The following is a 21,287-nucleotide window of genomic DNA, read 5'->3' on the forward strand; positions in this document are numbered from 1 at the left end:
AACACGAAGAACAAATGTTATTCATGTTAAAAATGAGTCGAAATGATTGATGAAAAGAAATTTTTGGCACTGAAAGATTTTTTAGAAAAGAAAGAGAGAAAGAAATTATGATAAATTTTTTGAAATGTTGCAGATTTTTGGACGCATTTTTTAATTTTTGCAAATTGGATTAAGAATTGAAAAAAAAGAATAAATTATGAGAAAAATGTTGCTTATTATACCTGCAATAGAAATGGGGCAAAGACAATATAAGGAAAGGCTAGAGAAAATTTTTCAAATATTTCCAATTTAATTTATTCGAGAAGAGGCTACAAAGAATATCACACAAATATTGCTATTATATATTTTTTTCTTCCTGCAGGATTTTTATATTCTCTTGAACTATGACTATATTTTTTTTTATTTCAATGGAAGAGCGGTATTTTTTGTGTAAAATGTTAACAAGTTTTTTTTTATATATATTTATATATAAAACCCAGATTCTCAGGATTTAATATTTTTGTGCACGCTTTTTATTTGGCTCTTCTGCTGATTTTTCCGCAAAAGTTGTTTTTGATTTTCTTCAAAAAGAAAAAAAAATTCCTCTTCACAGAAGAAGCTTAAAGGGGAAAAAAAAGTGTTGGGAAAAATTGTAGAAAAATATAAGATTTTCAAGCACAAAAGTCATACAAAAAAAGAGAGTTTTAAATGCACTCACGTCTTTTTTTATAGTTACCATTTTTTTTTGTTTTAGTGACACTTTGAAGAGGATTTAGAAGAAAACACGGAAAAGCAAACTAAAAAGATGAATTATATATATTTTGTAAATATTTTAATTAATTTGTATTAGTTTTTGTTTCATTGTAATTTTTCTCTAAAATATTTTTATTATTTTCTCTAGTGTATTTTTGTAATTTGTGTTTTTTAGGTTGAGTGAAGAAATAATTGAGAAATCTCCCGTTTTTTTTTAATTTTGATAACGAACAATCTTCTAATTTCATGACAAATTTCACTGATGAGATTCTTTTTCTGAGGGGTTTTTTCTTCTTCTTCTTTCAGCTTGAGATGGTTAAATAATATTGTAATAACAAAACATTCCGGTTATTAGAAAATTTTTCACCACCAAGAAGCATTTTTTTTCTAATTTAAAATAGAGTTCTTGAAGAAGAGAAAAATGAGAAACAGAAAACATAAAGTTACATTGAAAATACTATAATATTTGTTACTTGATAATTAATTCATTCTAAAAGGGCAGCAGAAACCAGAAAGAAAAGATATATTTGTTTTAATTTTACAACTTTATTGATAAATATAAATAATTTTATTATCTTTATTTGATAGAGAGAACAAACCTTGTTAATTTAAGGTTTTTTTTTTAGAGATGAAGAGCGAGTGTCGAAGAAATAATTTACCTTTCGCGCAGATGCGAAAGTTTGTCTACCTCATAAGTTTCAGATTTAATTATTTTAATATATTTATTTTATAAAATATTTTTCACTATTCTCTTGTTTTGTTTAATTCTTTTTTTTTCATCTTAAATTGTCTTGACGGTAAAAAAAAATTTCTTATGTCTTAAGAGTATTTTTCTTTGCAACGAATAAAACGGCGGCATTTCGGGTGCGTGTTTTTTTTCCTTTTTTGATAAGAAAAAAAAAGTCAAACATAAATTGAGTCAAAAAAGAAATTCTCAAAATTTTTCTAAAAAATGCGAAGATTTAATGAAGTGTGAAAAGGAGAGAAAAAAAATTAATGTTACTTGTGATTTCATAATTGCAATTATGAAATGAATTATAAAAGATATTTTTGCAAGTGTAAGGAAAAAAAAACTATTTAAGGAAGGAAAAGAAAATTCAATTAATACTTTTGTAATATGGATAACAAATTGGAATAAATCGTATGTTAATGAGAAAAAAAACACATGTTTTTGGATGAATTTTTCCTAAAATAACACTCTTTACCTGCGTCTGACTTTTCAATTTCCGCCCCGCAGTAAAAGAAGAGGCCGAAGAATCTGTGAGCAGAGTTCTTAAATCGTCGCTTCGCTTCTGGGCAACAGCAATTCCCCGAGCAGCAATCTGAGCTAGAGAGTGTCAAGCACGGAGATTAATTTGCCATTCTCACGACGCCACTTGATGGAATGCCCAGGAGATTTTGGGGAGAAGATGTCGTGGAAATATCAATGAGAGATCAGAGGCATGAATTTTTGTGTAAAACAAGTGTTTTTTTCGTTTTATTCAGAATCAAAATCCACAATTTTCTCTCTTCTCTCCCACTGTAATTTTTCTCCTCTTTTTCTTCCTGCACAGGTTGAAAAAAAAAGCCCATTTTTCCCCGACAGAAACTTCCTTCTTCACACAATGCGCATTTTTTCATACTTTTTTTCTCTCTTTCTACAGTTTGTGGTAAAAATGGATCGGTTGAGGGATGATGCTCTATAAGTCTATATAACAATTTCTTGTGTGTATATTTCTTCTGATCAAAGTTTAAGAGACATGATGAAAAAGGAGGATTAATTATCTGTCCGGCGAACAAGCTCAACTCTTATTCAGTAGTGTTTTTGATTTCCTGCAAGACAAGACAAAACAAACAGCATTACTTTCTCTTTGTTCAATTCTTTCACAACAATTTGCCACTCACTTTAAGCTATCACAGTGTGGCTTATACTCCATAGGAGTATTCGGAGGTAAGTTGAGAATCCGTCTGAGTGTGTCCCTTATTCTAGCTGTGCTCGCCTGATCTGTCGCTGTGCGATTCCACACGGAGAGTAGATCCTCCTGAAACTCAAGCCATGCAAAATGAGCCCCATTAGTCCATCGCCCTCGACAGCCTCCTTTTTCTCCAAAGAAGGCGCGCGCAGCGTGTGGAAATGTGATGAAAACTTACCGGGAACTTGGTGCACAGCACAACGCCACAGATTTCAGGTCCGACAAGGAATTGCTCACCCAGCATCGCCATGCAGACAGTCTCCCAGGCACGATCGATCTTATTCTTCCGGAGCTTTATCACCCACTTTCCGCCTTTGGCATTGCCTGGATCCTCCCACATTGGCTTTATTCCGCTCTGCAAAAGGGGAGAGAAAACCCCCAGTCATTCATCCACTGCCTCAAGATGAAATTCTTCAAGTGGAATTACAACTTTCCCAGAGAGAGAGAGAGACAATTGTAGGGAATAAAACACAAAAGTGACCGAGTTTCATCACTGAATTATACAATAAACAATCCAAAAGGGTTGGGAAAAGGCATTTTCCCCATTCAAGCTTTCCAAGCTTCATTCATTCAAGCTCAAAAGCACGCGAAACTTCATTCAATAAAACTCAACAATCTAATGAAGTTTCTACCACCCAAAAAACACTCTCTTCCAAGAAGAGGTTCATTTGAATATTCATTAATTTTGAGAGCAAAACGTGTTTGGCCGGCCGTCTAAATCAAATTGAATCCCAAATATACACAGAATACACAGAAAAGACGCCCCTTTTCCACCAGCGCGCGCGTCCAGCAAAATTCACACACGTGAAAAAATACTCACGAAAATAAATATACTTTTTCGCGGGAATTCATTATCACGACAACACTTCAACAGACTATTAATTATGACTGATAAGGAGGCAAAAGCCTAATCAGTATACTGAGCTCGATTTTCTGGGAATTTCTGTGCCAAACATTTCACCACAATTTCCTCATCGCCCAATTTTCCTCTCTTGTTGCACTCGATGCAATTTCACGTGCTGCTCACTTGGAGCGCTGAATGCACTTATTGTCCGGGAAGCGGCGCTTCGCGTGAGGAGGAAAAGCGACAGAAAATAGACCATCCAGAGCCTCCACAACCATCGGAAGCGCCTTTAGAGAGAGAAATCTCCGTCCGGGAGAGATTTTCGGCACGAAAAATGCTTCCGGATGGGCAGAAAAGGGCGTGAAGCGTACCTTGAAGAGATGCAATTCACGATAGGGCTTCAGCGCAGTCGGCTTGATGAGGTGACAATAGAGTGACCACCACTGCTCCACACTGGCGCATCTGCCCACGACATGCAGAGACTTCCCGTACTCCTGCTGCGGATGGAAAGACAGAGAAGCACGTGAGTGATCGCGAGGAGACGGAAAGAAGCTGTCCAGGAGCACTTACCTCAGTGGCTTTCACCTGTGTTATGGATGTCCGGTGGCAGCCCTTCTTGGCGAACCACAGACAGTAGTTGTACTGCAATTTGTGCTCTCCAGGCCCAGGTTCCAGTGGTCCAAGCTGTTCTATATCCTCAGTCTCAATGTCACTCTCATCACTGTCGCTTATGTAGGGCTTAATCCTGACCGGAAAGGGTGGAGAGAGTGGAATGTGTGATTAGAGCTCCGGCATTCACATTTCCCAGCAATTTGGCAGGCAAATGAGGTGAAAATGCCCGAATTTCTTAACCTACATCTTTCGAGTGTGACTCTCTCACTCTCTCTCGCCATTACTTACATGTCAAACTTGGACATCTTTGCTGGCTCTTCTATCACTCTTCCACTATTCGCAGGATCACTCCTTGTACACTAAATCTCACTCTGTACACTCAACTTTCTGCTTTTGGCCACTATTTTGTCACAAAATTCACTATATCGCGGGTTTTCCTTAGCTGTCTTCCTTCAACGCAAGCACTCGGTTTCTCTCTCGCAAAATTACTTGACATGTCAATATTTCCGGCACGCACCCGAGCTTTCTGCCATCACCGCTGGCGCTAGTGCGTCTCGGATGCCGAAGTGAAACTGATTGCACGCAACTCGCATGAAGAAATACCCACGAAATTGCATCGCAACCATGCAATTTAGGCAATTTATCTCACAAATGGTTTGCGCTCTGACTAAATGGAACTTCCACGGACCAAACCGGAGAACTCTTCCGGATTTCCAGTGCATTCTCCAGACACATTGGCAATAGAGCATCCGGCAAATTGTAATTCCATCGCATCATATGAGTTGGAGAATTCGGTCGCATTGGAAGTGTGACTGGCATAAAGTGATAGCAAAAAGAGTGGCAATTAACACAAAGTGACAATGAGTTTGTGCTGCAGATTGCTGAAGAGGTTTCTCTACTTTCTGGCCTTCTTCTTCCTCGTGGTGCTCCTGCCGGGATTCCCGCCACACACCACCTTTCCCTTCGCACCATTCGAGTGAGTGTGTGCCACAGCGCGCGCCCCCTTGACCTTGGACCCCGCGAAGAGCCGAAATTACGGAAATTACAGCTTAATAGCGGCGGAATGGGAGGCGCGCGCGAGAGGTGCTCTTGAGGTGATGACGTTTGCTTGTTTTTTTTTCATTGCAGAGTTGGCCAACCTGTCGAGCTGAAGGGCGTTCTGGAGCTCAATGGGCATCTGAACAAGGCCGAGAGACTTCTAGAGGGCCGCGTGCACGGGCCGGAACACCTGCTGGCCATTGGGAACACCATCTTCACGGGCATTCAGGGCGGAGAGGTCATCCAGATCAATGGGGACCACATTACACACGTGGCAAAGTTTGGGGCGCCCTGCGAGGGCTCCTTCGAGGAGTCCAAGTGCGGCCGCCCACTGGGCATGGTGCTGGACAACAGGAAGAACCACCTGATCGTGGCGGACGCCTTCTATGGCATCTGGCAGGTGAATGTGGAGAATGGGAAGAAGCAACTGCTTGTCTCGATGAATCAGGAAGTCAAGGGAGCGACTCCTCGACGTCCCAAGATTGCCAACTCCGTGGCGGTGCACAGCTCCGGAGACATCTACTGGACAGACTCCAGCTCAGACTTCGGCATCGACGATGGGATGTTCACGATGCTGGCAAATCCCTCAGGAAGACTCATTCACTACGACAGAGCGAAGAATGTCAGCACAGCGCTGATCGATGAGATGTTCTTCGCCAATGGACTGCTGATCAGTCCCGGCGAGGACTTCATTGTGGTGGCAGAGACAGCAGCCAATCGCTTGAGGAAGTATCATCTCAAGGGGGCGAAGAAGGGAACGTCTGAGATGTTCCTGGAGAATTTGCCGGGTGAGTTTCTGTTGCCAGCGAGATTTGCACACATGAATTTATGGAAATTGAGATTCTGGGGGACAATTTTGCAAGCGAAGCACTTGAAATTTACTTAATGGGTTGAATGATTTGCAATTCTCTACGCTTAGCTTCTTGTCTTGTTCTTGCTGTGCGACAAGATGAAGTTTCTCAGTTGAATACAGCACAAGCGCTTGAGTTAATAGCATTTCTACACATCAAAGTAAACACAGTGTTATCAATCTTGGCTGTTTATTTACACGGAGACATGTTTAAACACCTCTAAATACCAAAATGATTAGATAGAATTCTCACCAGCTGCTTTCTCTTGCAGGCTTGCCTGACAATTTGTCTCCCGCTGATGATGATGGTTTCTGGGTGGCTCTGGTTGTTCCTTATGACAAGGACACTCCGTCGCTCACCAACAGCATGGCCAAAGTGCCTCTGATCAGGAAGTTTCTGCTGCGCATGCTGTATCTGATCGAGACGCCCTTCCGTCTCATCTCCAGCTCCCTGCCCAACATCTACACGCAGAAGATCTACCACGCCATTGGGCACTTCGAGACAACTTCCGCAGTGTTCGGGCCGCGCGTCACGATGCTCAAGGTTGACTGGTCCGGCAGGATTGTGGAGGCTCTGCACTGCACTGATGAGTCCATGAAGGGAATGAGTCACTTGCTGCAAGTGGGCGATTACTACTATCTCGGGTCGCCGTTCAGCAAGTACATGGGACGAGTGAAGGTGCCGCAGCACTTGCAGAGCGTGAAGAAGGAGGCTCCCAAGCCGACCACCACAACTGAGCGACCCACAACGACGACCACAACGACTGAGAAGCCAACAACGACGACCACAACGACTGAGAAGCCAACAACAACGACCACAACAACTACAACCACCCCTAAACCGACCACAACCACCCCAAAGCCAACGACAACCACTCCGCCACCCACGAAAGCTCCGTCGCCGCCGCCGACGAAGCCAACGACGGAGGCTCCTAAGAAGGAGAGCATCCCAATTCACGAAGAGATTCCCAATGACACGAAGCCAACGCCAGCGCCGAAGCTGAAGGTGATCAAGAAGGGTGGCGAGCAAGGAGAACTGTAAAAAGGGGCTTCCTTGACAATCAAGCAACATTTCGAGAGAACGAAAAATAATCTTCCTTCGCGACTGACTAACTTTCCGGCGGAGATTTTGTTAAGAAGCAGCTAAAAAACGGTACTTTTGGGCAGCGGATAGGGAATTAAAGAATGCAATGTTTACAGGTAAAAACTTACGGTGCACACAAACAACACACACACTTTAACACGTTGTGATTACACATCTCAATGATACTCAAGAAGCGAGCAAATAATAAGCATTTTTTCGGCTCTTAAAATCTCATTCCACACACACACGGTTTTTGGGCAATCTTGACCTTTTCTTACCTTCAAGATATTTCCTTAGTTTTTTTTTTGTCTTATTAAGAATATAATTAAGAAAGTTGTTGCATTATTATTTGTTACTTATCTCTGTGTCTATTTTCTTAAACATTTACCTCAATTCTATGCAGAGATTGTTAATTGCATCTCTTATCATTTTCTTATAGACACATTTACTTTTTATTGCTGTACAATAAAGCTACGAAATGCTATCGTAAGAAGTGAGAGAAGCACAGTGACTTGTGTAATTTTTTTTTTTGAATAAATAATGATGAACAATTTAATAGAGATAACGAAGAGAAAAAATTAAATTGCGATTTAACTATGCGAATACGGCTTTTTTGTGTGTGAGAGGAAAAGTTGTGAATTCCTTTTTACACAGGAGAGTTATTAAAATGTCTGTTAAGCTATTCAGGAGTTTTTTGTAATGACATCACGCGAATGTTTTCCGCCAGACACTCGCGCGCTTCAGCCAATGCATATTATCGTCTGCTGTTTGGAGGATTCATCGGAATGTAAATATGATAATTTGAGAAAATGAGGCACACAGAAAGTTGAGAGAGAGGAAAAGTGTTGATGGAATGCAATGAATGTTTAGTAGAGGTGAAATTACAGTGATAGAGAGTCTGGATTTTTTATAGAATTTGCAAATAAAATATCTCACTTTCAATTATCTGTGTTTGTATTTTGTGTGTGATAACTAATTTGCAGTGGCTTTAATTAATCACAATTGATTCTCTCTCTGTGTGATGAGTTTTTTTCCACGAAAAGCTTTGTAGGTTTTTCCCAATTCCCCGGAAAAACCAGTGAAAGCGTCAAATTTCTGAGTAAATTGCATCTCTTTCCTCAAATTGTCATTTTCAGGCCACGTCATGCACTGTAATCACTGCAATCCTTTGTGCATTTCATAATTGAAATTGATTTAATTGATGCAAAAGCTTATGTTGTCATTTTATCTGGTGTGTGTGAAAGAGGAGTCAAGAGGACTTTCCTTGTGATTAAGTGGTGAAAATTGATCACTTAACAGCCATCATTGTTCAATATGCAGTTCGCACTAAGTGAAAGTTCAAAGACAATTTCCAGCGAGATTGAAAGCAAACATTGCGGCGATAGTCTCAGAATTGTGGTCTCAATTTGCCAAGTCAACAGACAAAAGAGAGGAGATCTTCCCAGTGTTCAATTGATTGCGAACAGAATGCCATTTGGCAATTTTCAACATTCATCAAGAGGATTCGCAAATATTTGCCATCTCGACGGCGTGAGTTTTTCGCGTGAATTACGTGCAATTGAAGATGATACCTGGACGAAGTAATTTTCACCCCACCGCGGTGAGAATGTGCGAATTTTCTTGGGCATTTTATTGTTATTTGCCAGCATTTGAGAATTTAATCCTAAACCAACAGCATTTTCAAACATTTAAATATTACACCTCGCACTCTCGCGCGACTGGCGATTTCTATCTCACGCGCGTCTTCGCGCCCCATCCAGACGCGCGCTCTCCCCGCGCCTCGCCTGGTGTCTGGTGGAAATTTTTCTCACGCCGCCCGAGCTCCGCGGAGGTTGGGCCGCGGGCCGCCGGGGGATCCGTGTCAGGACTCCGCTCCTGCGCACAGAGCCACCGACCAGAGAGACGGTCGTCCTGGTGTGATTGAGACATGGGGTGGTGTCGTGTGCTCCATTCAGTAGGACACTGAGCACTGTCGCGCGCGGAGGCCTTCCATTGCCACGCAGCTGTTACGCGGTGTGAAAGGGGGTTGAAATCCTTCCTTCCCAGACGTTTTTCTTCTCCACAACCGCTTCGCAGGAGCACAAGACGAGGTGCTGCCTCAGCCAATTCTCGCGGTTGTCGCACATGAGGACGTAAACTTATGTAATAACAATCAATAAGTCTGCATTCGAAGAGACACACAAAATTACAACCACCCGTTCGCCTCGTGAGGAGAATACAAGTGACAACGGAGAAGCCCCAGAGAGTGTTGAGGGAGTGTTTCAGCAGCGGATGAGGGAGGAAAATACGAGATAATTGCGTGTACAAGTTTTTCCTCGAAGGCCCAGCAGAGCGACGCTAAATTGTGCAGAAGAACCTCTTTGTGGACGATCGTCATCCATCTCATTCATTGTCCGAGAAAAGTGAGTGTTGCGTGGATTGTATGGCATATATATATAGTCTGTGTGACCGAAAAATATATATATTGTACAAAAGTATCACACTATGACCAAAGCTTCCCTCACCAGTCGAGCCTCAGTGGGGCAATTTCTCATTAAAAACAGCTCAATTGCAAGATTACTTGAGGTCATTTTGGGGGCGCTCAGGGGGTGTGGGAAAATGATAAGAAATGTGTGAGATTTGGGACGATTGAGGCGAAAGAAAGATACAAGAAATCTCAATTAACTATCCCCGAACACAACCATTTAATTCACTCGGCAGGAGAAAAGCTCAAAAGCACCCCCAGAGAATATCCTTCTCCACTGGTGGCTTTCTATGAATTTTTCGGAGGGTGGTCCATTGATACAGAGAAGACACAGAGAGCGAGAGAGAGAGATGGGGGATGGGGTGGAAAAGAAAACATCCATTCTCTGGCAGTGATGTTAATTTACATGTAATTAATGGTTTTTGCATATCTCCAGAGGTGTCGCTTTAGCAGCCCCCCAAATTGAACAACGACGAGATAGGATTTATTTTATTATATTGCTATATCGCACTCACAGTAATGCTGTATTCATGTAAATATGACAATTTGATGGCTTCGTTCTGACGCTCAATTTTGTAAACTCCCAGAGATTTTATCGGTGATCCAATAACTCGAACAAGGGTTTGTTAGATGTCTTCCATCCAATAAAACTCGAAACTATTCGACTTCAGGCACTTCAGTTAGAGCACTTCAAGTGGCCTATCTTTGAGGAGTAGTTTGTAATATGTCGTTTCGATATCCCTTATGACTTTTCAGCTTTCCCTCTTTACACTTCAAAAACAGAAGTGAAAATTGTGAATGAATATTGGCAAAATTATTGATTTTCACAAATTCCGGTGAGAATTTCAATAAAATTCCCATTCATTACACCACAATCCCGAAAATATTTGCCACACCGCAAAATTGTAAGCTTAATTCCTCATAATTCTCCAACTGAAGACAAATTAATTAAGAAAAAAATTCTCACTGGTTGACAGTTTGTGTGGTTGTGGAGTGAAAAAGAAAAAACATCTAAAATCTATTACGGTTGCCCAGAAATAATTAAGAGCGAAAAAAAGTGTAATTAATTTGTGAAAATTGCGAGAGGAAAAAGTCTCCTATTGCATTCGCGGGGGTTTTTGATAATTAAGTGGCTCGCGTTTGGATGTGAATTCGAGTGAAATTTAAAGTGTGATTTTCACTTCTCCACAGGGAGAAAACAGCAGCAGCAGCTGAGAAAGCCACAGAATTCCTGGGACAGAAGAAGGTGCGCGCCAAAACGACATCAGCCATGTTTTCAATGTGCTCAAAAGCCCTCCCGAATACACCCACAATTAGGACGAAAGTTGATAGGACGGAAGTAACCACCAATTATGATAATAATAAAGAGCAATACGGTGAGTAATAATTTTCAATTTCACCCTCTTGGACATTGTGGCGGGGCATTTGGGGGTAAACGGATGAGGGCAGATGGAGAGAGCGAGTTGGCTCCTGGGTAATTTCCTCGAGGACGAGAAAGTTTTCCTATGAGCCTCCACTTCTTGTCCAACTTTTCCAACTTACGAGCTTCCTCTTGTGAGACACTTCAGCCTCTGCTGATGCTGTACTTTCCAGCTCAAGTGTCCTCCTTTTTCACTCCCTCTCCCACTCCCCCAACACCCATGTAGTCCTGGAAATGCTCCTGCGCATCCAGGATGCACTTCCCACCCTTTTGCGCGCGTGTGTGCTGTGTGTGTGTGTGTGTGCACGGGAAAATAGACCGAAGGAATTCCCAGACGCGCGACACTGTGATCATGTGGGTCAGTCCTCCGGAGGATGCGAGGGGTGAGCAAACTAATCGAAATTCAGGTCAGGAGGACAATGAATTGAATTTTGTGCACTCTCTCGCTCCCCAACCCACCGCATTAGCTCTTCTCCTTCGCTGCCCACGCAAATTTACTCAGCCCCCAAACTCTCCTCCAACATTGATCGTCGAGGGATGATTGTGGAAAATCAATTGCTCAAATATCTGTGTTTTCCTTTTCATCCTCGCTCCCCCCCCACGTCCAGACACACAAAATTCACTTAAGTGAAAAGTGAGTCGAATTTCCCAGAGTGTTTTTTATCTCTCTCATTCTCGCATATTATCCATTTTCAAGTGAGAATTCCCAGAAATTCAGCATCGATCGAGGGGACAGCAACTGTCACGGGAGATTATTCAAAATAATCGCTTCATTAATCAAATATATCGCTTAGCCTGGGATATATGGTTGCATGGAAGGGAAAATGTTGAACGGAATTTCACCACAGTGCGAGAATGCCAATTAAGCTCTAGATTGAGGATGAAAGAAATTAATAATATTGGGACTATTTTACATTCAGGGAAAAGTTTCAATTGACCTCTTAATATAAGTATTGACGGTAAAATTTTAAATGAAATTGACGATTTTCATCCTAAAAGGCTCATTTCTCAAACCATCTGTGAACATTTAGAGTTCTCTCATGCAATTATGCCACAAATAAGGATATTAAAAAGTTACAAAAACTGTTGAAAAACTGTTAAGTGTCAGTAATATGTTTGTACATTTACTCGCTTTGCCTCAGGAATATCATTTTCACCTGAATTTCCATCTGAAGTTTATTTAAAGTAAATTCTTCTAACATCTTACAAAGTGTTTCTAAGGGAAACTTCTCTTTGTCTTCTCATGTGACTAAGAAAGAAATATCTGTGGAATAAGATGCAAAAAAAACAATGAAATTCGACTATTCAAAATATGGAAAGAATTCTTATATTTGACAGGGGAAAAAAACGAGAAATTACGACGAGGCAGTGAAAATTAAAACATTTCTCAGGACAGAAACAGAGGAAGAATTAATGTGAAATTAAAGAGAAATGCGAGAAAAAAGTTGACCAAAAAGGAATGGAAGAAAAGAGGAAAGGTTTTGATGGTGAAGGAGAAGGAAAATTATAATTTGGCCCAGCAGAGAGAAAGGAATTTTCCACCCTGTAAAATACAATGGGGAAAATACAGGCTGATGAAATTGAATATTTGTAAACATACACTATGACTTTTCTCCTTTAACATCTTCAAAGGAGATTGAATGGAATTCGGGCCCGCAGAGAAAAAAATCCCTGATTTTTTATGAGGGTAGAAATATTTTAGACAAGGGGGTAAATCACAGAGGAGGAAAAGTGTACAAATTTTCTCGCTTCATGGGATCGAAAAATTCTTCCACTCTTTCTCACTCGTGCTTTCTTTTTCTTGTACATTAGTGTGGTGGCATTTTCTTCTAGTATAAGCATTATTCCAAATTAGTTTTTCGTCTCGTGTTTTTTTCTTCTTCTTCTGCTTTTTTTTTAGGATTGGAAATTCTTTTTGGGCTTTCACGGGTAAAACTCCAAATAATTTCTCTTAGTCTATCATAAGATTTTCCTCTTCATTGAATTTGCCGCCTTGGCATGATGGAATGAGAGGGAAATTAGTGACAGTGTGATGCCTTTTTCACTCAGTCTTTCAGATTATGAGGGAGAAAAATTCTTGAGAAAGCAGTTTTATCTCGTAGAGACACTCTCATCCGCTAATGGGATCTATCGTGAAATATTTCAATGTTGAAAATTCACCGAGAAAATGTACCAACCGCACACACACACACACACACACACACAACACACGAGAATGTCAGGGGAGAGATTAAAATTTCAAGAGACAATCCTGACACCATTTCACACCTGAAAAGCTCTATGGCGGGCGTATTAGGCAGAAAAGGTTAATAGAGAAATCCAATTAATAATGAGTTGTGGGTGCTCTCTGACCTCCAGAGAATGCAATTTTCCTCTTGGGGGATGGCAAAACATATGAATTAATTCATCTCTTTTTTTCCACATCCCTTCAATTCGTCCAATCGCAGCATCGACCGCAGGAAAACAGATAAAGGGCGGATATTTGCTGAGATACAAAAGTGAGTGCAACTCTTTTTTTTTGCCCCTTGCTAACCCTCTCTGTTCCATCAACCCAATTCCATGGTTGAAATTTACATTGGAAATTGTGTATGAAATTCTTTCTAGGACAATTGCTGTGGAATCGATGGGAGGAAGAATGGGTGGTTCTGTATGATGATTCAACAATGGCCTGGTTCACTGTACGTTGCATTCATTCCTCTTTTAACGCCACCTACAAAATCCCATTTATTTACTAAACACACACACTCACTTTGGCTCGAGAGCAAATAGCGAATTTGGTTTATACGGAATTTATAGTATGGAATTTACCTCAGAGAAGTGCGGTATTTTCCAAAGAACTCTTGCCTTTCCTCTTTCCGTAATTAATATTGAAAAGACATGCTTCAATTTACACGCACGGAGAAATACACTCTCTAGAAATACAGAGAAAATAACTCATAATTAATAGGGAAAAAAAATTGCACAGAAATTTCAAAGCACTTAATTAGGGAAAAATTGAAAATTGTCAAAGGTAAATAAGGTATTGAGACATAAAGCTCTATAGCTTGGCATGTGTAGAAATTGGAAATTTTCTGAAAATGTGCCCTAAAGCGCAGCAATAAAGAAGAAATTCCTGGAAATCAGTCCAATATCTGCTTTATAATGGCAGCAAAAGTGCTGTCAATCGCGAAGCAGAAAACAACCATGATGGACTCACGAGAAAAGTCCATATATATATATAGTATATGTAGAGCACGAAATGTTATTTGGAAATGCTCGCAGGTGAGCAAATTGAAAATAGACTTGCTAATTGCTTTTTCTCTGTGATTTGTGCGCCGCGGCGCAAAAAGGAGCCCGGAAGGTCATCGCCGGCGGGCAAAATCCTGGTGAAAGAGGCACCGGAAATGCTCGCCATCGCTCACTGGACGGGACAAATCCCGCGGCGGCCGCCGCTGCCCGGCAACTGCACAGTGTCGCAGCTCATTGCGCTGGGATCGCGCCGCAAGAAGTCCAAAGTCTATTGGATGCTGGCGAAGTCGGAACAGGAAGTGGGGTGAGTCCACATGGCAGCGGAAGAGAGCTTTGGAGTGAAAGAGGGGAAAATTGAAAATTTTCTCTTTCACTCTCGAGGAACTGTTTGATTTATAGTCCCACTCTATTCCACCCTCATTTCACTCGATTTAAGCAAACAAATAGCGTGGACGAATTGAACTGTGAGTTATTGATTTTATGAGCAAAAAGTACATATGTATGGAGGGATGTTTAGTGAAAAAAAAACCCAGCATAGAATTCTTCCACATAGGGAGGCTCGATGGAGAATCACTTTGTGGAACATTACATAGCACGGCTGGGTGTAATGAAATTCCATATTGACCGTTCAATTAGTACACTCTATTCACACCTTCCTCCGCATGCCAAAAAAGCATCCAACATTCACAATAAGCACTCACTCTCATGCGCTCTGCGCACGGATTTATTAATAAAAATCGGAAATTTCCCTCTTTCATTCACCCTGAGAGCTTTTGAGTGAGAGAGCTTCCGCGTGGAGTGAAAAATGCTCTTCTCACTCCACGAAATCGCGTACGACTAATACTTTTTAATCCCATTAATAAAACTCTTTTCTCAATTTTCACCCTGTCTTCCGCTCGATTTTTTCCCCCCGAAATGCCACACTCTGCCAAATGATTTCAGTGAATGGATTTCAGCCATTTCGAAGACGGTGTGTATGATCAAATTCTCCAAAACTGAATTTGCGTTCAAGGGGCCACAGGAGGAAATCAGCAGAATGCACGGAAGTAAATGAAGTAACAAAAGGAGCGTCAAATTAATTATTCATACTCCACATTGTCTAGTGGAATGAATGGGCTTTAGGAGGGAAATGTATCTGGCTTTTGCATACCCAGAGAAAACTAACAAAAGTCCCTAGGAAAATCTCCCCTATCACTTGCTTTTCAATTCAATGGATCCATATTCAATTGAGTGCATTTGTGTGTCTTCCTTCTGTTAGATGCGAGGATGAGAGAGGTTGAATTACAATGAATTTTCCCCAATAAAGTTGCACAAGAGAGTGTGAATTTGAGATGTGGAAAAGCTTCCAATATCTTCACATTTTATCATCCCAGCGTCTCAAATCCACGAATTTATCTGAAAATTTCACATAAGAAATTCAACCAAAGTGCCATCACAGAATATAAAGTAGAAATTCTCCACATTCCTCTGGCTAGATAGTTCAGAGAATAAGGATACTCGAAGGATTGCATCAATTCAAGAATGCTAGTCTAGAATGCACATATTTAATGTACTGAATTGAGAGGTGCAATAGAAATTTTAAAGGCAGATTTTAGCAGAAAATAAACATGAAAATTGACTGCTAAATTAGCACATTTGATAAATTCTATGAAAATTAACCCGCAACATTTTCATTTCACGCAAATCTCTGTTTAGCTCCTGAATAATGGCAGCGTAATTTTATCTATATATATCATTTTCAGTCAATTCAAGTGAAGCGCATTTGAACAATTTCCGTCCAGTGACATAATTTTCATTTATGCATATTAATAATAATATAGCGTAGATAAATCTCCATTGTTTTCGCCACAACAATAAATTTTCGCAAATTGTGCGCCAAAGTTTGTGTGATTCATCTGGATTTGGGTGAAACTGTGAGTGACTATTTTGGCTCTCTTACTCACAATTGTTTACTCTTTTGATCAAAAGCTTCGATTTCCTTTCACTTTCAGAAGGTGAAATTGCGTCTCACTCTTGACAAATATGAATAATACACTTGAGAGAATATAATCTGTTTTATATTTTACATATATAGGCTTCTTTTGGCACGCACACACACACACAGAAACTGGAATTGTGTCTGTCGAGCAGTGAAAAAAAGTGCTGAGTTATGATGCTGTGAAATTCTCATATTCGCCTATGAGAAGTTTCACGTAATTGCGCCTTTATACATACAAGCCATATAAGCAATATAAGCTTTTAAGGATGCTTCAGACATTCTCTTATCTTCTCTGCATGTCTAAATTAAAATTAAGCATTATTAGGGAAGTTTTCCGCATAGTCAGAGGATTTTTTTTCTCCCTCGCTGTAAATTAAATTAAACTCTGTGATGTGCATTTACTTCTCGTCTCCGCAGGTGGTAATAGTATACCTTTTGCTAAAACTAATTGAATAAATTGATTACATTTCATGCAAATTATCACCCACCGCAAATTAATTTGTAGCTCCTTTCGCGATGCGCGGAAAAAGTTTTACCATCACAATTACTTCTGTTCGAATCATTTGCATTCCTAATTCTCTAAAGTCGCTCTGGATATTCTCTGGTTCTCCGCTGTGGCCTATGATTCTATCATTGATGGTTTGTGATTTTAAAAATAATGCCATGATTCAATGAGTGTCGATTTTCCATTTGCGCAGCTTCCGCCTCCGCCGCAAATTGAATTAATTGTTGATAAACCAAATCTAATAGGCGTCCTCAAGCGTCCGCTGGTGCGAATCCGACGTAAGTGTTTACAGCAAAAAGGGGTCACATTGCAGTGAAATGCGCCAACATTTGCGTAATTTACGCCTCTGCTATCTTTCAGCTGCAACAAGTTCCGAGATATTCGCACGGAAGACGATGAGTGACAATGGCGTTCACAATCCAGCCGTGAGCAATGATGCAGCCGTGGCGGTTCTGAAGAAGAGCACTGGCAATCAGGATGATTCATCATCACGTGGATCGCTGGCATGTGTTCTGCCATGGGGGCACGGCTGGGGTTGGTCAACACTTCCCAACGGCGTATGGAGTGGAGGTAAAGAAACAGAAAGAACGACAATCGATCAGAATTGTAATTGCCGTAGATTGAAGATAACGTCTAAGATTGCTTGAGATTCTATAGAATTGAAAGTAATGTTTCTCATTCAATGCATGACAAAGTGTGTGATTTTTAAAAGAATATTAAGAAACTAGAGATTGAGATTGATTTGTGGCAACTCTGGGATAGTTATACTGAGTTGCTAAACAAACCGCACAAATCGATATGGGAATCCCTCGCAGCCCTTAAACGTGTCTCGCTTTTTTCTACCCCCTTCTCGAGAAGCAACCGCTCAGCATCACTTTTTCCTCTCTTTTCTCTCTTGTGTCCACCCACAGAACTCACATGGTCACAATGTGAAGACTCCTTCACACTCCACGCTCTGCCCACGAATCACTGCACGAACTATGCGGACACTTCCATTGCTGGCATCTATCACACGGATGTGGAGACTGGCATAGATTTCCATTCGACAGGCGTTGAGGAGTTGGGCGTCGAGGATTTTGACTACGCCATGGATTGTGGAGATTTTCTCTTCTAAATCCCAGGGCCACCAAGAATTGGGGATTTCCCGAGTTTCCCCCACAAGAGGAGGATGGCGAAAAAAGGAGCGTATTATACTAGCCAAAATGTTAGATCACCACTGAGAAAGCGCATTATTCTCCCTTCTTCCCAACCCCCCCAAAGAATCACCCTCCGTAGATCAATCGTCATGTTAGATTAGAGTCAAGAGAGAGAGTAAGATGGAGTACTTCATAGGAGATATTATATTGACATTGTAAAAGATTATAGTGAGCAATTTCAATGGAGAACATTAGATGAGAGCCCTTTTTCAATCTTCCATGCGACCCACTTGGACAAATGTGGCGTCTTCCCAGAAAGAATTTATTTTCAAAATTTTAACCTATGAGAATTTTAAAAGAGATTTAAAAAAGAAAAACATTTTTGAGAATATGACCGAATCGTGCGTGTGTGAGATATTTGACTTTTCTACAGCAAAATAAGACCGAATCCATTTCATACGAGCGTCTCCAGCTGGAATGGATCGCGTGGGAAGGTTTTGAACTGGAGAAAAATGAGGAAGAAAAAATGTCACAACCGCCAGAAAATTCATTTATGACTGAAAAAAAAAATTTATATTGGAATATTTACTTAAATACCTTTACAGTTGTTTTTCTATTTTTATACGCTAATAAAAATGATATTTTTTAGAGAGAAAGATTGCATAACTGAACCACTTATAGTGCGAGGAGACATTTTCAGATGATTGTAGAGAGCAAGAAATAAAAAAACAACCGAGAAGCAGAACCCAAAAATTAATATTTAGTGGTGTAAAATGTATGTATGATATACAATACATTCTTAGTGGCAGAACATTATGAAGAAAAAATATATGCAAATTGTTTAAAGAGTATACAAAGATGCTTCGGAAAGTCTCACCCTTCGTTCGTACAAAGGATTTCCTCACGTCTGTACGCAGGGTAACACAGAGTATTCTTTGATGTTTGAATACAAAGTGGATTTTTTGGGCATATATTGCAGCATTATACACCAGAGAAAGAAAATATATTACTTAGTGTCAACCCTAGATTAATTGATAAAAACCATGAGAAAAGAAAAATACGTGTAAAACAATTCGTCATGTTTAGTCGTAATTGAGTAATAGGCGTAAAAAAAAATGACAAAGCCATGAATATTTAGTGAAGAACCGAAACGAGAATCGACGTTAAAAAAAACAACTTGCTATAAACTGGATATATATTTATTAGAGAAAAATAAAAGAAACCCTCGGAAAAAAGCGTAAATTAGTATAAATGTAATCTGACGTCGTTTGTAATGTCTATATCGAAAGCCCTACAAATTTCCTTGTTTCAAACAAGAAATTGACAAAGTTCTAAAATAATATATTATAAATGTTATAAAGAAAAAATCCATGAAGACCATTGTTTCAATTCTAACTTGACACTATATAGTGAACATCCACAGAATAATTATATATGAGATAAGATTGTATTTTTAGAAGAAACTTGTTAACACGGATAACTTCTCATGAGGCAGAGGAACAAGTAAAGAAATATCCATGCATGAAAATATATACAAAAAAATATTGAAAGAAGATTTAAATGAAACGCATAATGTGAGAAATATTAATGTAACATTACGTGTAAGGAAAATATGCACTAAAAAAAAATATGACTTTAGTTAATAAAAGACTCTAACAGTGTTAATAGAGAGTAATAACATATTAACATCAATTTTCAATGTATAAAATCGCTGGTCGATTTATCAAGTTATATATATAGATGTTACACTAAAAAAAAAGATCATCGTATATTTAATATTGAACAATATGAAATGACGAAACTCTATCACCTTAAAGTTATTTTCTAATTTTGTAATAAGGTTACACAATTACTAAAGTGACTTAGGGAAAAAAAATCTAACAATGAGAAAATATACTTTGCGATGATAAAACCGATAATGGAAGATTAAATGAAATCCTAAATCAAGCCCAATGTGTTCACAATTTATCAGAGAATAATTTTTTCGTCAAATTAACCAAAACATATAGAGAATGTGAAAAAATGTTGATTAGACATGAATATATTTGCCAAGATGCAAATATTTTTTAGCGAAACACACAAACACAAATTTTGAGATGAGAACAGAAATGAGGGGTAGAAAACACGTTGGAATATACATACGTACATTGTATGTCTATATTGTTTCATTTTAGAATGCAAATCCAATATGTAAATGTTAGAAAAAAAGGCAAAAAAATCAGAGAGGATAATACCAAGGGGGAGATATCATAGTTAAAAGTGATGTACAGATCAGCAGAAGTACTTGAGAAGTGGAAGTGTTCAAAAACTTACAATCTTCCCTTCCTTCTTTGCTTCTTTTACTGTCTAACCATCCCGATTCTTTGAATTTCTCTTCAGAATTGTACGAAGAAACAATAATTTTCTAGGTTATGTAACGAATCACGGACGGATTTAGTGAATATTACGCATTCTAGCTCAACAATTCTTATCCTAAAGTCGCTAATATTACTAGTCATTGACAGAATTAAGCATTTGATGCCAAAAAACACTACAAATTATGTTGAAGTCGAACATAACCTCTAAAAGAGTAATGTAAGATAAAAGATAAAAGATGATTTTAACCATCTAGAAGCTCCCAATTGAGGTTTTTGAAGATCTATTAGTAATATTTTTGAGGTTATGGTCTGAAAAGACGCTGAAAAGAGCGGTTTGAAGTAGATTTTTACAGAAATATCGCATGACACCTTAAGATATTCATTACAATTCGCAAATTACTGTGGAAACAGTCTAAAAATATGAAGTGTTAGGAAGTGTTGCACAGATTACGAACATATAATCTCCCCCTTGGATAATCAGTGTTGCTTTTTGGGACATTTTTTTTAATAGAAATATCCTCCTTCCAGCTATACGAAATCAGTGAAAGAGAATATACGTACTCATGCTGAAAACTTTTCTGCACTAACAAGAAAATAAATGTTTTTCAAAGCAAAAGGGGATAACCAATATATAATACAGTGTACACGAAACTTACCGCATTGTCATGAATTCAGTGGACAGCATTTTCAAAGTGTGTAAAACGTTCAAATGATTCACCCCTTTGTGAGGATTATGAAAAATAGCTGAAGGAATGTTGATTGATGGAGGAATAAGAAACAATTGTGAAAAAGGAGAAGTAACATTAAAATGCGGGTCAAATGTTCACAAACAAAAAAAAAACAAGATGAAAACGTATAAGAAAATTAACAATAAATTCTGTGTGTACATGTTTATGACAAAATGGTGATTAGCAAATAAAAATTTCTGCAAAGAACAAGGCAATCAATTGTCATCAGTTTCCAGCATCGTTTCCCACGCATCCAGGCCATCTCTGGCAGAGACTTCTTCTCAACTCCGTTGATGGCTGCCTCGCAATCAAAATCCACTTTGAAATGTATCCCATTCGTCGGGATGGGTGTGCGGGAA

The 21,287-nt window shown here is 39.4% G+C and overlaps 3 protein-coding genes across 5 annotated transcripts; 2 read left to right on the forward strand and 1 right to left on the reverse strand.

Moving 5' to 3' along the window:
• Positions 1–2,175: 2,175 nt before the first annotated feature.
• On the reverse strand, positions 2,176–4,653 carry LOC132258088 (eukaryotic translation initiation factor 4E type 2-like). Of its 3 annotated transcripts, none has more exons than XM_059755194.1 (6): positions 4,429–4,653; positions 4,099–4,273; positions 3,900–4,025; positions 2,863–3,039; positions 2,617–2,759; positions 2,176–2,544 (listed from the first exon to the last, which is right to left on the reverse strand). In XM_059755194.1, the coding sequence occupies exons 1-6, from the start codon at positions 4,443–4,445 to the stop codon at positions 2,514–2,516; spliced, it is 669 nt and encodes a 222-aa protein (XP_059611177.1). In that variant the 5' UTR covers positions 4,446–4,653; the 3' UTR covers positions 2,176–2,513. The 3 variants fall into 3 exon arrangements, with proteins under 3 accessions (XP_059611177.1, XP_059611178.1, XP_059611179.1); XM_059755195.1 differs by having other exon boundaries at positions 2,177–2,544; positions 2,617–2,753; XM_059755196.1 differs by lacking the exon at positions 2,176–2,544 and having other exon boundaries at positions 2,613–2,759.
• A 220-nt stretch (positions 4,654–4,873) lies between these two features.
• LOC132257907 (adipocyte plasma membrane-associated protein Hemomucin) lies at positions 4,874–7,939 on the forward strand. The gene is made up of 3 exons (XM_059754962.1): positions 4,874–5,116; positions 5,269–5,966; positions 6,301–7,939. The coding sequence occupies exons 1-3, from the start codon at positions 5,001–5,003 to the stop codon at positions 7,068–7,070; spliced, it is 1,584 nt and encodes a 527-aa protein (XP_059610945.1). The 5' UTR covers positions 4,874–5,000; the 3' UTR covers positions 7,071–7,939.
• A 1,135-nt stretch (positions 7,940–9,074) lies between these two features.
• Positions 9,075–21,044, forward strand: LOC132258016 (uncharacterized). Its single transcript, XM_059755111.1, has 9 exons — positions 9,075–9,514; positions 10,768–10,952; positions 13,444–13,494; positions 13,601–13,674; positions 14,326–14,528; positions 15,167–15,194; positions 16,901–16,985; positions 17,068–17,277; positions 17,619–21,044. Exons 2-9 carry the CDS (start codon positions 10,847–10,849, stop codon positions 17,819–17,821), a joined length of 960 nt encoding a protein of 319 aa, XP_059611094.1. The 5' UTR covers positions 9,075–9,514; positions 10,768–10,846; the 3' UTR covers positions 17,822–21,044.
• The last annotated feature ends 243 nt before the right edge of the window (positions 21,045–21,287 follow it).

This window comes from Phlebotomus argentipes, unplaced genomic scaffold (genome assembly GCF_947086385.1).
Source record: "Phlebotomus argentipes unplaced genomic scaffold, Phlebotomus argentipes genome assembly scaffold_4, whole genome shotgun sequence".
Taxonomy (NCBI): domain Eukaryota; kingdom Metazoa; phylum Arthropoda; class Insecta; order Diptera; family Psychodidae; genus Phlebotomus; species Phlebotomus argentipes.

Coding starts and splice junctions, on each gene's coding strand:
- LOC132258088 (XM_059755194.1), bottom strand. Junction 2,760..2,862: donor TGCTGTGCACCAAGTTCCCG/GTAAGTTTTCAT, acceptor GCATGGCTTGAG/TTTCAGGAGGATCTACTCTC. Junction 2,545..2,616: donor CCACACTGTGATAGCTTAAA/GTGAGTGGCAAA, acceptor CTTGTCTTGCAG/GAAATCAAAAACACTACTGA.
- LOC132257907 (XM_059754962.1), top strand. CDS start 5,001: ATGAGTTTGTGCTGCAGATTGCTGAAGAGGTTTCTCTACTTTCTGGCC. Junction 5,117..5,268: donor TTTCCCTTCGCACCATTCGA/GTGAGTGTGTGC, acceptor TTTTCATTGCAG/AGTTGGCCAACCTGTCGAGC. Junction 5,967..6,300: donor GTTCCTGGAGAATTTGCCGG/GTGAGTTTCTGT, acceptor TTTCTCTTGCAG/GCTTGCCTGACAATTTGTCT.
- LOC132258016 (XM_059755111.1), top strand. CDS start 10,847: ATGTTTTCAATGTGCTCAAAAGCCCTCCCGAATACACCCACAATTAGG. Junction 13,495..13,600: donor ATATTTGCTGAGATACAAAA/GTGAGTGCAACT, acceptor AATTCTTTCTAG/GACAATTGCTGTGGAATCGA. Junction 16,986..17,067: donor TCCGCTGGTGCGAATCCGAC/GTAAGTGTTTAC, acceptor GCTATCTTTCAG/CTGCAACAAGTTCCGAGATA.